The sequence below is a fragment of the Saccoglossus kowalevskii genome, chromosome 16 (genome assembly GCF_978046115.1).
Source record: "Saccoglossus kowalevskii chromosome 16, keSacKowa6.1, whole genome shotgun sequence".
In the NCBI taxonomy this organism is placed as follows: domain Eukaryota; kingdom Metazoa; phylum Hemichordata; class Enteropneusta; family Harrimaniidae; genus Saccoglossus; species Saccoglossus kowalevskii.
In genome coordinates, this window is record NC_140656.1 from 26675617 (window position 1) to 26692996 (window position 17380).

A 17380-nucleotide genomic window follows, 5' to 3' on the forward strand; every position below is an offset into this window, starting at 1 on the left:
GTATAACCTACATGGCTGTTCAGATTTTTTTAACCATGGCTTCCTGTGTATACCATATTTCAGCATACATGTCACATTCCATGGTGATGCATCTGACTGGTCTCCTCCATGAAATACTCAGTCAGAATGCATGTATTTTACTATTGTATGCTGTCATGAATATATGTACTTTGGCAAAATTTTAGAGTAATTTTATATTGCTTGGTTAATCCTGGTGATTGTGGAGCTGCGCTTTAACAATAAAGTGTACCAGGTAGTGAATAGCAATTCACCTTGTCTGAACTAGTACAGTCACCATACCCGTATTAAAAAAAAAAATTGCTTTTGCCAGTTTGTAAAATAAAATTATATTGAGCAGGTTGGTTGAAATAGGAAAAAAATAGTACCAGTTATGATTTTATTGTGTATTTGGAAATCAAATAGTGGCAGTGTTTGCTGTACATTGGGGGTATCCTGATAGTTCAGTGGTTTACTTTAGCCAGTCTAGTTCTGTACAAGTCATTTGAAGAGATTAGTAAGGGTAGGGAGACCATCTGGTGAAACATTTAAAAACTTATTTTATCCAGTTTTCGAACTAAAATTTTAGGTAGGCTCTATTTTATGTAAACTCCGGTATACGGAGGTCAATGGCATAAATAATCTTTTCTGGGAGGGAACCTCTAGAGGTTTTGCCTTTGTACATGTATGGATATATGAACTAAGCCATACGATGCTATATACTGTCTTGCTTAAGCCCTGAATCTGAGATGGTAATATGCGTCAATTTTGCATCTTTTTCAATTGGAGGGGGGGGGGACTCGGCCAAGCTTGGAATTTGCCTAATCATCTTGACAGCCAATCGTTACTTAACCAAGTATACTGCCAAGTTTTAGAAATCTTGTGGAATGATGTAGCTATATTTTGGTCCATGCTACTTCTTGAGCCAGACCATAAAAACTTGTTGTGAAATACTCTCACATCTTGTAAATCTGTGGCCATAATAGCTGTGGATTTTACAAGACTTGTGACTCACCCTTGTGATGAGAGGCAACAGGTGCACTTGCCCTTTTTATGAAGGTCTTGGAGTGTTGAACTGTCTACTGCTGCATAATGACATGCCCACTCTTCCTTTGATGGGCAGTGGCATATGTTCATTGAACTGTCTCAGGGTGCCCAAGTATGTTGTCTAATGCCTTGAAATGTTTTCATGTCATGGACCCCTAAGATTGCGTTTTCTAATTACAAAACTTAAGGAATGAAGTGAACAGTAGTGTTGTTTTTCTTTGTATGAACCCTGGGCAGCTCAGTGTAATATTACAAAAATATTCATATTTATCTTTTGTTACTTGTGCTCCTCTTCTGTGTAGCTTGTACATGAACATCCTGAATTCATGCAGGGTGCACATAGCTTTACACGTTTTTCGTTATTGTTAAACTTGTGTACATTTTCATGTATTAAAAACAGACATTACTAGACCCAGAAGGGAGGGTAACAAGTCTGATAATAATTTTTTAGTTATCTGCTGCCCCAAGGATCCCACCCACCCATTCTTCTAGCTAAAACCTCCATGATGAATGTAAAAAGTTTTTTTCATACCAGATGTGGCATGCAATTGTGATTATTAAAAAAAAAATGTGTCTGATTTAATCTAATTGATTTATGGGGTTTTTTTTCTACAGATTTTAGCTATTTTTGAAGAAGAAGAAGATAAAATTACAGCCTTTGTGGAACCATTTGTTATATTGCTTATTCTTATAGCCAATGCTATTATTGGAGTTTGGCAGGTAAGCCACAGTACACTCATCACAACAGTCATACACGCTCACATTAATATATTTCTGTTTTTAGACCAAATATATCGTTCTGATAACTCTACTCTACCTAAAATTAAAGCCATATTGTTTGGCTGAATGATACAAAATTTTTTTTAATAAACTGTTGTCCGCAGTGGCCAAATTAGCAATACTTTATTATAACATTAGACATAGGTGTTTGTTTTTAGTCAGGCCATAACCATACACATACCTTTGGCCTCAGTGAAAAATATAGTTGTCAAACCTTCTGAGATCAACTTAATTTCTATTTTCACTTTTATATTATAATTTCTGTAATGTATAATTTGACTTGGATCATATCACCACAGCTTGGATAGAGTTGCTGTATATTACCTGCTCTATATATAGACTGCTTGCTTAGAATGTATGGATTTGAAACCTGGCTAGGTAAACCACTTTGATCTCCTCGGTAATATTTTTGCTGGTAGATAGACAATGAAAATATATTGTGTATGATGCGCATTTCCTAAAGCATCGTGCCTGGACTACAATGCGAGAAGTCTTGTGAATCGAGTAACACGTGATGTGGTAAATGTCACAATATTTATTATTCATCATCATTGTATGCACGTTTGAACCAAATACAGAGAAAAACTAGTCATGCAACAGTATGGTTTTTATCACTGTGATATGAATTTCAGATTGGATAAAGAACTCGTATTGAAGCTGAGTTTTTGAAAAAAATGTTTCAAAAAAGTGAAATATTTCTGTTGATTTAAAAAAAACAAAAACGCATCCTCTGCAGTAAATGACGTGCGAAAAGATCTTGCTAAATTATTTAGCATATTAATTTGTAAGCGTGGACTAGTTCTGTATATTCGCTTTGACTTTCTGACGTGATAAAAAATGTTTATCACATAGTATCACAGAGCTGTTTGATATTCATGGTGTCATGAGTGGTATTATCCACTCATTTTGTATTACTGGCTTATGAAGTCACTCATGTAACTGGCTCTATGACAAAGTGATATTAGGTGGTAGGCTAGGGGGTCACAGTGGAGTCAATGATCTTGTTGAGATTCTCTCAAATCATGAAAGTGAAGATTTCTAGTGATGAAATCTAATCCTTACACCAAAGTAAATTTTTGTAGTCTTTCACAAAATAAGCCTGCATATTTTTTTTCTCATTACTGTAAAATACTTCATTTTCGCTTTGAATTAATTTTCGCTGAAAGAATGATTCAGTGAAAATAAAATCTATCGAGTATAACTTTTTCCTATATTTTACATGCAACTTGTCAAAAATCAGTGAAAATAAATTCCATACAAAATACCCAAAATGTATTTCCAGCGAAAATTAATTCCAGCTAAAATAAAATATTCTACAGTATTTGAAAAATTTTGCTGGCAATGTTAATTACTGGTACAGGTGGTCAAAATTAGCTGAGAAATTATTGAAAAGTATTATGCAAAATGAAAATTGGTCATACATAATTGCATTTTTGGCACATTTCTGTATTTACAGGTAGTGTTATTTTTTCATTTGTTGGCAATCCTCTGACTTGATTTTTGAGGGTTAGTTTCAAGTTCAGTGATCTCTGGGTGGTTTGCCTGCAGGCCTACATAATTGACATTCTTGTTAGTGGGTTATTTAGTTGTGATTATCTCCATGTACAGCTGTGGTGTGTACATCAGAAATTGGTTCTGATTTATGATTTGCTTCTTGGACTTGGTCTTCCATTAGTCGTTTGGGAGGGGGGTGTGGTTGAGTGTACACAAAACATTCACTGAGCTACATATTTTGCCAATTTTTTTTTTTCATGCTTTTTTAATCTATAATTAAATAGCTATACTAAGCCTGAGTAAACATATGGTAATGTACAGCCAAACCTGTTATGGACAGAAAATTAAGGGGGCCTGTCTCCAAACATTATCAAAATGAAGTCTGTAGCCATAGTTTGTTTTATGTTGATTATTTATGGTTGTGTTGTAATATACACGTAATTTTAATGAAAGTTGAACAGGTTTGTAAAGATTGTCTGTCAAATGAAATGTTGTGCTAGTCTAAAATGACAGGTAGCTGGCTGGCTGGCTGGCTATAAAAAGCCTGATAACCACCTTCCAAAGGAGATTGAAATATGTTTTTTAGGATCTCCAACTCAGTCATTTGACATTGTGTGGAATACGAGATGTTACTCTAGCAAAAAAAATTATATTTCAGTTTATTAAAATCAAATGAGTTTAACTTGGGAAAAATAAAATTTGAAGAATAAGAAGACCAATTATTTTGATTTCTAAACAAATGCGAATTTGCAAAAAAATTGCTGAAAGAGTGGTCTTTATGCGGAGTTTACTCAAGTTTGACTGTATATTACATAGCTTGTTTTTATGTAAATCGCAAGTAAATATTTTTTGCTTGAACACAAACTGATTTACTTACTGTCTAGGTGCTGTTTGCATATATACATGTAGTGTGAATGTCTTAGCAATTTATCCATGTATATTCATTTGGTGTTATTTTGGTTCAGTATTCTATGGATTAAAAAATGTAAATATAATAATTTAATTCTGAGCCAAAATAACATTTCCTGTACAGTACTTAATGCGTACATTTAGATAACATGTCAAAATATGCAGGCTATGTACACATGTAGACAAATTTTTGTTGCAACAAAAATGATTTCTCTCTGCATGTTATTATAAGCATGTCACCCGGCATATATTACCTGTTGTTGACTCGGATGATACCTCAAAAGCATTTTGTATGGATTAAAAATATTGGACAATTGGCAACAATAGGCAGCTAATGGCCCATTAAATAAATTCAAGAATTGTGGTTTTAATCGTAACGATTTAAAAATAATAGCACTGAATTCTCTTATTGAGGTGATTTTTCATTTTTACAATGGCAGTGCAAGTTTTTCTACTTTCTTTGCTTCCATATGTTAGGAGCTAAACTAGTCAGTTCAATATTGTTTGTCAAATTCAGCAAAAAAATTGTCATTTAAACACTCGCTCATGGATGCATTCCGTGGAGTTGCAACTATCAGTAAAACCCCTTGTCCCTCTCCACTAGTTTATTAGCAGTCCTCTCACTCCATTGCCATGTTAAGATATTAGGGGGTCCTCTCAATAGTGCTATGCCTATATAAGTATGATGAAACCTCACGCTGTTACTTACTTTCTGTGGAATAAATTAATAAACACAAGTGCAAGCTGAGTTGAGGCTTATGGAACTTGAAATCACATCTGTATCATGATGCATTTTTAAGACCAGCAATACTATTGGTTGAAATGCTCAAGTTGCAATAATTACATCCAATGATAGATTGTGTTATATCTGCCTGGTATTGCATGGAAAGTTCCTTGAATTCCTTGCATAGTTGTTCCATCCTTTTGAGACCAGACTTTGCTGTATTGTTCTGTGGTAGATATGAAAATGATGGCACTGAAATCTGTGTTGATACTATGATCATGAAGCACTTATGTTCAATCAGGTTTCTTTCAACACTTTTTGAGTACAGTTAGTTCTCATTTTTCCATTGTTGGAATTTTCATGAAATTTATTGGACTATTCAAAAACTTTGATTCTCAGAAATCAGACTTGAAAGAAATAAGTAGACTTGTATGATTTTCTTTATTTTATTTTGTTGAATTTTGTTGTTTATTTTATCTTTAGTGTGGTGGTAAATGAATGGTTTGTAGATTAATTTATCTTCAGTTCAGTGTGCCCTACCACGCCTACATACTCGTGCATTCAAAGTAAAATACTCGGCACATCCTGTTGTCTTCAATGTGGATCCCACGCTGCACATACAAAACTTAAATGCGTTGTTTCACAAATACTGGAGATTTAATCATCGTAATCATCCAAGTAAGATGCTTCAGTCTGCCTACTGGTTCTTTTCATCTTTGCCGCAGTCTCAATTTTTTTTTTTCTGTGAAGAGCAGAGTGCGCATTAGGGTGAGCCTCGGAGTGGACATTATTTGAACGACTTAATTATCTCTATATTTGCTGTACAACAAATTTTGTTTGAGTTCAGTAGAAATGCTTTTTGTGCATTGGAGTGGGTGAAACTTGTTGGTTGCTAAGGCATAACGTAAAGTAATTACTTGTATTGTTGTCAAGATTACTACTATTGGTATATACCTGAGTAGTTTAATGTATTTCTTAAAATATTGTTTTTAAAATGTATATTTTTTATCATTTCTAAATATTTTTTCCTCCATAAATTCTTGTATATTAAGAACTATTGCCTAATTTGACTTTTTTGCTAGCATAGTTTTTTTGTCAATTTGACATAATTCTCCTATTGGCCATATGTCTTGATCATATGACCAGGTTCATGTTGTGAAAGACAAAATCGCTTCTATTGATCGCTTGTTATCATCTTGATTTATGGTTTTTAATTAACTGAACTTAGTGCAGTGTACTTGAACGTTGCACGTAGCTTTGACAAAAACATGCACGAAAGGTGGTCTGTCCTGAGGTTTTGACTTCTGTTTTACTCTAGGTGGCAGTTTTAATTAGCAATCTTTACAGTTATAATCGTTTTCCAACACCATTGTCCTTTGTCACGTCGCATCACGCCCGGCTGAATCGAACAACCACTTGTATTGTTGTTTATTATCTGACCCACAATTTGTTTACTGTAAACAAGGGTTGTGTCAATAGTTGTTTCAATAGATGTTTTTCACTCCCTCTGCACTCAAGAAGCATTGAGCTGTGAATGTCTTTCGTCTTCATACACTATCCTAAACATACTTTAAAACATAAATTCTATGACCTTTCCTTCCCTTGATTTTTTTTTTTAAAAGTCTATAAACTTGCATGTCTCAAGTCTATTCAGTTTTGTGCCATGGAATTTGATATACAAATGTACTTTGGTGATATATCTACAATTGTAAGTTAGTCGTCTGTGATATGTTTGAATAAATGCACCTCTTTCTAATCGGCACGCAGCAAAATGTCTGATTGTTATATTCGACTTGAGCATGGTCATGTATCCTAGTTCTAAAACACTATCTAATTTTCTATAATTTAAGTGAAGTATTTTTTTAAACCAGTCAAAAAAAGTTTGATGGTGCACCTGTCACACTCCCTTGGATTGTTGAATTTATTTTTGCTGCTATCTGGCAATTCATGGACCCAAAGTTGCTGTGACCTCCTGTCCTAATGTTTTTCCTCAGTTATCAAATTTGCCAATAATTATTGCTCTCGAAATCTGAAGTGCCTTACAATAATAGTTGGTCACCACTCCCCTGCAAATCCAATTTTGTGTCAAGCCTTAATATTTTTTACTGTAAATAAAACAACTAGATTATTTTCTATTTCACTTGAACTTACATAATTATTCAAATTTGATTTGTTTATGGCCAAATAAAATCTTTAAAAAAATCATTATTTTTGACTCCCGTGTGCGAAGCACAAAAGGGAGTCTTTGCAGTTACCCTGTCTGTATGTCTGTATGTATGTATGTATGTATGTATGTCACTTTTTGTTCCACCGTTATCTCAAGAACCACTAATAAAATTTTGGTGAAACTTGGTACATAGATGCTCTGGGATAATGCGCAGAGTTGATTAGGTTTTGGTAAAAATCTATGAATATTAATTACCTAATTTGCATGATAATTAGCTGATTTTTAGCTGTTCCATGACTGTTCCACTGATATATGAAGAACCACTCATTGGATTTTGATGAAACTTGGCACATGGATGCTCTGAACTAATGCGCAGATTTGATTTGTTTTGGGTAAAAATCTATGAATATTAAATACCTAATTTGCATGATAATTAACTGATTTTAAGCTGTTCCATGACTGTTCCACTGATATTTGAAGAACCACTCATTGGATTTTGATGAAACTTGGCACATGGATGCTCTGATCTAATGCGCAGATTTCATTAGTTTTGGGTAAAAATCTGTTTATATTAATTACCTAATTTGCATAATGATTAATCAATTTTCGGCTTTTCCACTGATATCTCAAGTACTAATCATAACATTTCAATAAAACTTGGTACATAGATGTCATATGAGACTGCACAGACTTGATAGTTTTTAAGGGTAATATCAGTACATATTAATTACCTAATTTGCATAATTAATTAATTTTCAGCTATTGATATTTCAAGTAGTAATGAACACATTTCAATGAAACATGGTACATAGTTACTTGAGGACTGTGCAGAGACCTAATTAGTTTTTGGAGAAATATTTGTGCATATTAATCACCTTATTAGCATAATTAGTTAATTTTCAGCCCTTCATCTGATATCTCAAGTACTGATCATCACATTTCAATGAGACTTGCGACATAGATCTTCTAGGACTATGCAGAGACCTGATTAATTTTAGGATAAATTATTGTGCATATTAAATACTAATTTGCTTAATTAGTTAATTTGTCCTAAGAACCACTCATTGAATTTTAATGAAACTTTTAAAGAGTACTCATCACATTTCAATGAACCTACATGTGCAGGGACTATACACCATATTAGTTTTGGTAAATATTTATGCTTCTTAGGGAAGAGTAGGAAATCAAACGGGCGGTGCACCGCGGTCATTACCGCGGTGGTGGTGGGTGCTCGCCGGTCGACCGCATTTTATGCAAATTTATGCATAGATTCCATGACCCCGGTTTACCGCGGTCGTGTGCGGTGGCCTCGCATAGCAATTCACACTTATTGTCAAGACCATTAATGAACACAAAGAACTGGGAAATTAAAAGGATCACAAAGTTCTAATGAAAAATTAAACCAATTTGGCTGAGCCAAAAGCTAGGAAACTAGTCTATAACAGTTCACATTACTTTATTTGCCTGAGCTTTGGAATAAAATCACAAAACGATCCAGAAAGATGTAGAGATCAACATAATATAAAATAAGATCGCATTATTTTATGAATATATATCATGCATGGTCTCAGAAAATGTTTAGAAAGATTAATGTTTCGCGTAGAGCAAATATAATCACGCATAAGTATAAATTCAAAGTGTTTTAATACATTGGTGAGAGGTCGCATTTACGTGAACAAGAACATGCACTAAGAAGAAAAAGCAAGCCAAAGTCGAAACGGGGTGTACCATGGACTTGGTACAACATGCGTTGCGACAATTGAGTGATCGTCGACATCGTTTTGGGGCACAATTGAACTTCAAGTACGTTGCGAAACTTGCTTAGGCGGCGATGCTGACATCAAGTGTGTGTTGACCGAAGTTTGACCCCCAAGTCACGCACTGAACTGGCGCGTTACCTTAGCAACCCTTTTCTTTCTTGGTCCGCGCTTCGATCTCGTAAATTTGTTATCATATACGGCGGTACTGTAATAACACAACTTGTATCCAACTCTGTATTGGTTTTGAATATTTCAACATCGTTTACTTTAAATAGTGTGCTGCTTTTCTAATAACGCAAATATGTTTACAGTATTGGACGGGCTCTAAATATTTCAACTTTGCAATGTATTACTTTTATACTAATTACGCCAACTAAGTTATTTTTATTATTGTTGGGACACTAACCCGGGCTATTGGGTCTGTGAATATTTCAATATTACCGACTTGATAATGCGTTGCATTCGTAATTATTATGCAAATATAAACATGGGCGCATTTACTAGTAAATCATTGAAAAAGATAGTCAGGTCCCGGAGTCAGGTGTCTAACGAAAGTCGAGAAAATATTTTTAATACTTGTGACTCATCGGTGAATTATTTTATTCAAAATAAAGTGAATATGTAATATTAACCATACAATAACATACAATATCATGTGTAATGTTAAATTTTTCTATAATAAACTCGAAGCGCACTTCGATCGCATTATTCACGTACATTTCGACTGAACTCTAATAACCACGTGTTTGAATTATGTGCGGCAATGGGCAATGACCTCAATGAGTTCACGCACTGACATTTAAATTCGGGCCACCCTGTTTAACGCAAAACGATATAGTTACTTAACATTTGTTCAAAAAATCGGAAACTCTCTCGAAGAGTTAACTGAAAGGCAACGTCGTTTTTGACCAAAAAAAAAAAACACGTCAATACAAGATTATGTGTGCAAGGTTAGATTTATAGAACGTACATGACCGCTTAACTCTGTGTTTTTTAATAATCATGTCGCACGTGAAACACAGGAGACATTTTAGTTCGTCCATTTCTTGTTTACCGATCTTGAACTTTTTGTCTGGAATGCGATACAGGCAAAGAATAAACATTAATGATACCCACCGTTGTCAAATCAACAAGAGGCTTGAATCAGGAAGGCTCGGCTATTAACTTCGTAAATAACATTCTTTTCATGTGGTAGACTTTATTCAAGTGTAACAAACGTAAGTGAAATGTATGGACGAGTCATAATACTCGTACCTTCGAAAGTTACGACTTTTACTCTTGGAATTGGTGATAAATACATGCATAAAATACAACATTGTTTCACGCAACAACAATTTGTATACAGCATTGGACTTATGGATTTTTGTATTAATAAAATACGTGGGCCGATAATATTACTATATGCTTAGTATTTTCATGCCAGCGATGCTCGTAACCTGCTCGATTTAAAAACAGCTATTTGAAACAAAGACTCATGGAATTACAAAGGAAACTGTTAAATACGTATTTCACACCTTTCCTACGACCGTGGTTGCAACCGGTATCGGTGGCCACCGCGGTAGAGACCCCTAATTATAAGCAGTCCGCGGCTCTCCTCGGTGTACCGCGGAGAGCCGCGGTGAACACCGCGGTGAACCGCCCGTTTGATTTCCTACTCTTCCCTTAATCACCTAATTAACATAATTAATTAATTAATACTGATATCTCAAGTATTGATCATCACATTTGAATAAAACTTGGTACATAAATGCTCTAGGACAATAGACAGTTTGATTAATTTTGGGTTAAAATCTGTTCATATTAATTCTCTTAATTAGCACAATAATTAATAATTTTTTGGTTCTAATCACATTTCAATGAAACTTGGTACATAGATATTACATTAGGCAGATCTTATTACTTTTACATTGCGCAGATCTTATTAGTTTTACACTTAAATGTGTTCATATTAGTTACCTTATTTGCATAATTAGTTTTCTGCATTTCCATCAATATCTCAAGTTCAAGTAATTTTGAATTAATTTTTAATGTGTCTCCAATACTCGGGAGTTCTTTCTAAGCTTTCTTTGATTAATTCTTAAAATAGCCCATAACATAAAACATAAAATTTCAATGCACTTTACATAAAAAGATAGTTATGAAACAATACATTATTTATAAAAATAAGATTACATTTAAAAATCAGATAAAAACACATCATTGTACTGATGTACATGTACTATGGTAAGCTATATGGTAAAGATGAGTTTTTAGTTGAGACTTGAAAGCAAACAAAGTAGGTGCATGGCAAATAGCTCTGGAAAGTGCGTTCCAGAACTTGGGTGCAGCAACCGAAAATGCCCTTTTTTTCCCTATAATGCACTTGTTTATAGCGAAACTTACACTAAGTATTAAAGTGAGGCCAGATAGACAAGATGGCGCGTGTAAAATCTTGTATACAAACATACGCCGGGAAACAGGTAACCAGTGAAGATTTTGAAGAACAGAAGTTATTTGCTCTCGTTTACATGAAAGGGTAACCAATAGAACTGCGGAATTTTGGAATATGTTGAAGGCGACAGTTAGATAATCAGGAAGATGGATATAAAGACTAGTACAATAATCCAGTCTGGACGTTATAAAAGCATGAATTAACTGCTCAGTACTACGATTTAAAACTTTTCAAATATGGCCAATACGACTTAATTCATAAGAGGCTGATTTACAGACATTTGTAATTTGTTTATGGTATAAAGCAAAACTGTCAATTTGAAACCCAAGATTCCTCACTAGATCAGAAGGATTGATTTCATCAGAACCGAGGCGAAGGCATGATAAACGCTCATGCAATATGGTAGCTTTTGATTTGGCTAATGGGTATCCTAGCCCGTGGCAACGCTTTTCATCTCCTAGCCCGTGGCAACGCTTTTCATCTCCTAGCCCGTGCCAACGCTTTTCATCTCCTAGCCCGTGGCAACGCTTTTTATCTCCTAGCCCGTGCCAACGCTTTTCATCTCCTAGCCCGTGCCAACGCTTTTCATCTCCTAGCCCGTGCCAACGCTTTTCATCTCCTAGCCCGTGCCAACGCTTTTCATCTCCTAGCCCGTGTCAACGCTTTTCATCTCCTAGCCCGTGCCAACGCTTTTCATCTCCTAGCCCGTGCCAATGCTTTTCATCTCCTAGCCCGTGCCAACGCTTTTCATCTCCTAGCCCGTGCCAACGCTTTTCATCTCCTAGCCCGTGCCAACGCTTTTCATCTCCCAGCCCGTGCCAATGCTTTTCATCTCCCAGCCCGTGCCAACGCTTTTCATCTCCCAGCCCGTGCCAACGCTTTTCATCTCCTAGCCCGTGCCAACGCTTTTCATCTCCTAGCCCGTGCCAACGCTTTTCATCTCCTAGCCCGTGCCAACGCTTTTCATCTCCTAGCCCGTGCCAACGCTTTTCATCTCCTAGCCCGTGCCAACGCTTTTCATCTCCTAGCCCGTACCAACGCTTTTCATCTCCCAGCCCGTGCCAACGCTTTTCATCTCCCAGCCCGTGCCAACGCTTTTCATCTCCCAGCCCGTGCCAACGCTTTTCATCTCCCAGCCCGTGCCAACGCTTTTCATCTCCCAGCCCGTGCCAACGCTTTTCATCTCCCAGCCCGTGCCAACGCTTTTCATCTCCCAGCCCGTGCCAACGCTTTTCATCTCCCAGCCCGTGCCAAGGAGCTGTACACGAACGCAACTTGTGCATTATTATTGGAAGTCATAAAACATCAATTTAAGGACCAATAAAAACTTTCTGGTATCTTGGCAACTATGTTTGAAATTCAACCATGCTGTTATGCTGTGTATCATTATGAATCTTAAGCCATTGTCATTTTCAAAATAATTGTATTTGTATAACCTTAAACCAAAAAAGATGATAAAATTTTGAAACCTTTGACAAAAAGAATGCACAAAGGTATTTTGGTTGATTTTTTTCACGTCAACTACTGAAAGCCTCCATGGAAAATGCATCCAACATCAACACTATTCATTACCCCCCCCCCCCCCCCCCCCCCCCCCGTGCAATAACTCTCGAGGTCATAATTCTCAAGGTCACGTTGCTGTAATTCAACCAAACTGACTTTTAAATTGAAGCATATTGTTGACAATAAGTAGTTTATTTATTGTCCAAAAGACGTGCGTGTAGTTGCTCAATAAATAATTGCTATTACTTCTCAGAAACACCAACATTTTTATCTTGTCTGTCAACTGAATCATTATACATTTACTGGGTGATTATAAAGGCCACCTCTATTAATGGCTGTGCCATAAAGCATCCTGCCTCCCCCACTGGATCATTTCATGCCATCTATAGCTTATCAATGGCTGTCCCATGAAACTTCTCTCCTCTCTACTGCATCATTTCATGCCCTCTATAACAATCAATCGCTCTGCTATGAAGCATCCAAACTCTTTCTACTGCATCATCATTTTAGTTTAAATATTTGAGAGGATTCAAAAAAAATGTCTATAGATCTGTCACTTGTGCTTGTACATTCCTTAAGCGTGACATTGGTTATGTTCAATTTAATCTACATCTAAGGCTCTTATTGCATCATTTGCTCAAAGGTTCATTCACCCCCACCTCCCAGTGTGTAATGTATCTAATGTTCATTGTTTCAATAGTTGAATATTGACAGATTTCATATACTTGCCACATTACATGTAATTAAGGTCATAAAGGTGTTTAACATGTTGTCATTGTCTTAATTTGACATGCACAATCTTTTAGTTAATTTCACTGAAGAAATAGAGTACCTGATTTGGGTGTTGCTGCACTGACCAAGATTCCAAATATTATTAAAAAAAACAACAACAGATTTCTTGCATTTGGTGATGCGGTTCAGGCGGTCCATTTTGTCATTAGTAATGACAAACTGTCAGCTTCATTGATGTCTTTACTCCTTAGTGTACATTTCTCATTAAATTGCAGATGAGCTCATTGTATCCTTCAATTACCGGGAATACTAGGTTATTTTTGCATTTTGAAAATGATTGGATATTTTGGTAAATGTGCACCTCTTCATTCTCTCGCCAGAAGATTAATCACCTTCATTTATGGCTTGAATCTAATTATTCCTTCTCTAATTAAATCAGGTTCATTAACTAATGATCTTTAATTATTTCACATCAGAATCCAGAAAAGAAGTGATAATTTCCAAACCAAGTCATACCCAGATACAATTGCATACCCCTTGCTAACTCCACGCACAGCTTGATTCTAATTTAAAAGAAAATGTTTTTGAAAGCTTCCAGTAAAAACGATGCACATTTTCATGTGTGATGTTGCCATGGCAACTGGAAACAGTTACTTTCGCAGCGTCAGCAGGATTTCATTCAGCAGCCATGGCTACTGCAGGAAGTCACCTGTATTGGTGATTCACACTGCTTGCAGATTGAATATCCTATCTCGGGTTGTCAATTTGACTGTAATGCATTATGTAAATTGTTAAGCCTTCCACTTAAATGCAACTATAACCTTGTATGCTAAGCATGTCACAAGCTTAGGTAGTCATACAAAGGCCCCTTAAGGTTATTGGCAATTTCACTTAGCTCTGCAGTTGAGCTTTGAAGTTAGAACTTTACTGGGTTAATACAGTTAATTATTTAATAACCGGTTGTTATTTTCACAAAGTTGTTTTTTGTGGCAATGTTTTGTTATTGATAAGCTTCGTGCCAAAAAAATGACTGTACTATGCAAAAGGATAATTTTTCACAACCCTTATTTGTCAGAGATATCAACAGTCACTAGGCATATTACATTTGATGATTAAACATTTAAAATTCTGTTATTTAACCATTTGTTGAACTAGTTCATTTAAATGCAAGAATGTTGACATTTGCATTATTGCTTGTACTGATAAGTTCACTTGTGTTGCTAGTTCTGTGTATTTATTCTAACAGATCTCTCCTATCTCTCCTATCTATGCCTATGAAATGTCTGTTGAAGGAAACCCGTCAGGGTTGAATTTACGAGTCTCTTTTATGGTGTTATTCTTGGTGATAGGGTTTGGAACTGTGCTGTACTATCTGGATGTTTACCTTATCACCATCATTGATGTCATGGCTGTGTCTTGATATCTCCTTAATTGTTGTAGGGTGTGCTACTAGAATTAGATTGCTCTGTCCGTACTGCTGCCCTCGTCCCAGTTTCTACAAAAACATTGTAGTGTAATAAATACATTGCCAATGTATATTTGTCCCAGCACATTGTAAGCACAAACACCACCACACGGCTCTACAAATTACCCATAATTCTTTGATATGCATATTCAACATTAAACTTGCTATATCTTTTTATTGGCTTTTTCACTGGTATTTATGTTGAGCATTATTTTTTACAGTGACTTTTATCTGAAAAGTTTGGCTAAAGGGATGACAATCTTGTTTATATGCTGAGTTTATTATATCATGGCATCAAATGTCAATATTGTCTGTTACACCCCAATATATCTGGTCCCTGATGGGTCCCTTACAGAAGACGTATGGTAAATTTCAACTCATTTGATGCAAGTGCTTGAACTAAAGTAACTTGGGCATTGTATGTATGTTCCGGTATGAAATAGTCATGTAACAGTATTCAGTAAAACTTGTGTTTTAAATGGATGCTAGTTTTACTGTACTGGCAACAGTAATGACAACATTTAATGGTTTTTGACACTTGGCTTCCGCTGTAAACTACCCGCCAGCACACACTTCCTGTTATGCCATATTACAGGGCTTTCACTTTCCAGTGAAAGTAGGACTGATTATTGATGGCCTTCAGTAAAATTAATCCTTTCAGGTGTAGATTTCGGCTTAGCTGTAATCAGTCATCCCGACAGTAATAGAGTTGATGTGAAATTGCTAGTCTATTTCAATGACACAGCGTTGTGGTGGTTCAGTCCTCTAGCCTACGCCATTCAATCATCAAAATCAACAACACATTACATTTTTCTTTTCTTTTTTTGACATGCAATTACTATAATTTCAGTTTTCTGCTTGACTTGATTAGCATCCCCCTTTCTTTTTGGGTATTAATACAGAAGGCTGTGACCTGGTACAGTCTCCTCCCAGAAGACTGTCAGGGTAAACATGTTAGTATATTATTAAAGACATGGACAATGGTTGTGCCAAGACTAAGGAATTTGTGACAATTGAAGCGTACCCCCATAGTTGTGTTCACTGTTGCTAGCTTCTCATTTAGTCATGGGTGTTAATTTACGTCAAGCTTTTTGGAGGGACACTGTATACCTGATTGGTACCGGTAATTCACATCTTTTGTTGCAAGGTTTATATTATGCAAGCACAACCTGTAGGCACTGCCAAACTGTACCTCCATGCTGTTTGTTGGGTTTGCTTCACAAACTTGATCGATAGGTGTTGTAAATCTGGTTTGTTCTTTTACTTGAAAACCAATTAGTTATTGAAAAGCTGAACTGCCACATTCAGTGATTAATCAGCCCTGCAAGAATTGGTGTGATATAGATTGACTTTTCATTTTGGAGAAATTAAAGTATTGGGAAAATAATCTGGCTTTGTGTTGGATTTTAAAATGTATGATTATATATGTAGCTTTCATGTCAACGTAATACATTGTTGAGTGTTCGAATTATTTTCTATGTGAAATTAACAGGTGTGCTTTTTCAAGTTTTCAGGTCAGCTTGTGTGTAAATTTGTTTGGAGCGTGAGGCCGATAAAACATGTGAAACAAAACTTTGCAGAAAGGAGGATGGTGGTCGTTGGTCCATGCTATGCATGCATGATATCGATCCCATAATAACAAAAATGGTGATTTTGATTAACCAAATCCAATGCATACGAAAAAGCCACTACCAAGTTTTTCCCTTTTTATTTTGGCTATCTATGGAGTGACTAGGTAATTCCTCTGCTGATTAAAACAAATTGGCCGATGTTCAGTCCAGAGCACGGGTACCTCCAGATCGAAAGTCTGATTTGTGCTTACAACTGGGGCAGTGCATTTGGTTGTAGGAGAATCACTGTTTATCAACACCAATCTCGCACATTAGTCATGGGCACATCATTTTTGCTGTCCATGAAGACAATGTGTTAATTGCTGTTTGCTATAAATGTCAGTTGTTTGTACGTTTCACCCATCTTGGTGATATGTTATGTCATTGTTTCAGTATTTCTTGAGGGTTTTATCATATATACGGTATATAAATAAATAATGTGCTTGCTGGGAATTTGTAGCATGGTTTACATGGATCATGTAGCGATGGTTCAATGAAAAAAAAATGAAGTTTACTATAAAAAGTGTCTATGTTATGCCACATTAATAAAATCACGTAATTTGATAAAAGGAAACCTCCGACATGACATGGTTACAGATTATGTGCATACATATAATTGCATTAACTTTGTAGTCAGTACTGCTGTAGTTAATTTTGTACTAATGGGGTTGATTCATTTGTAATTCTAATTGTACTGACCACTTAAATTGAAATACTGAAGTTTTCCCTTATATTGGTAAAGGTAAGCTCTTAAAATTTTA

The 17380-nt window shown here is 35.8% G+C and overlaps 1 protein-coding gene across 1 annotated transcript in view; it reads left to right on the forward strand.

Annotated features, from left to right (window-relative positions):
* Nucleotides 1-17380, forward strand: part of LOC100375927 (calcium-transporting ATPase sarcoplasmic/endoplasmic reticulum type-like) — a 55956-nt gene that overhangs the window by 4764 nt on the left and 33812 nt on the right. Inside the window, exon 4 of the mRNA XM_085491288.1 lies at nt 1660-1764. Coding sequence (XP_085347414.1) covers nt 1660-1764 — 105 coding nt within the window. The remainder of the gene's footprint in view (nt 1-1659; nt 1765-17380) is intronic.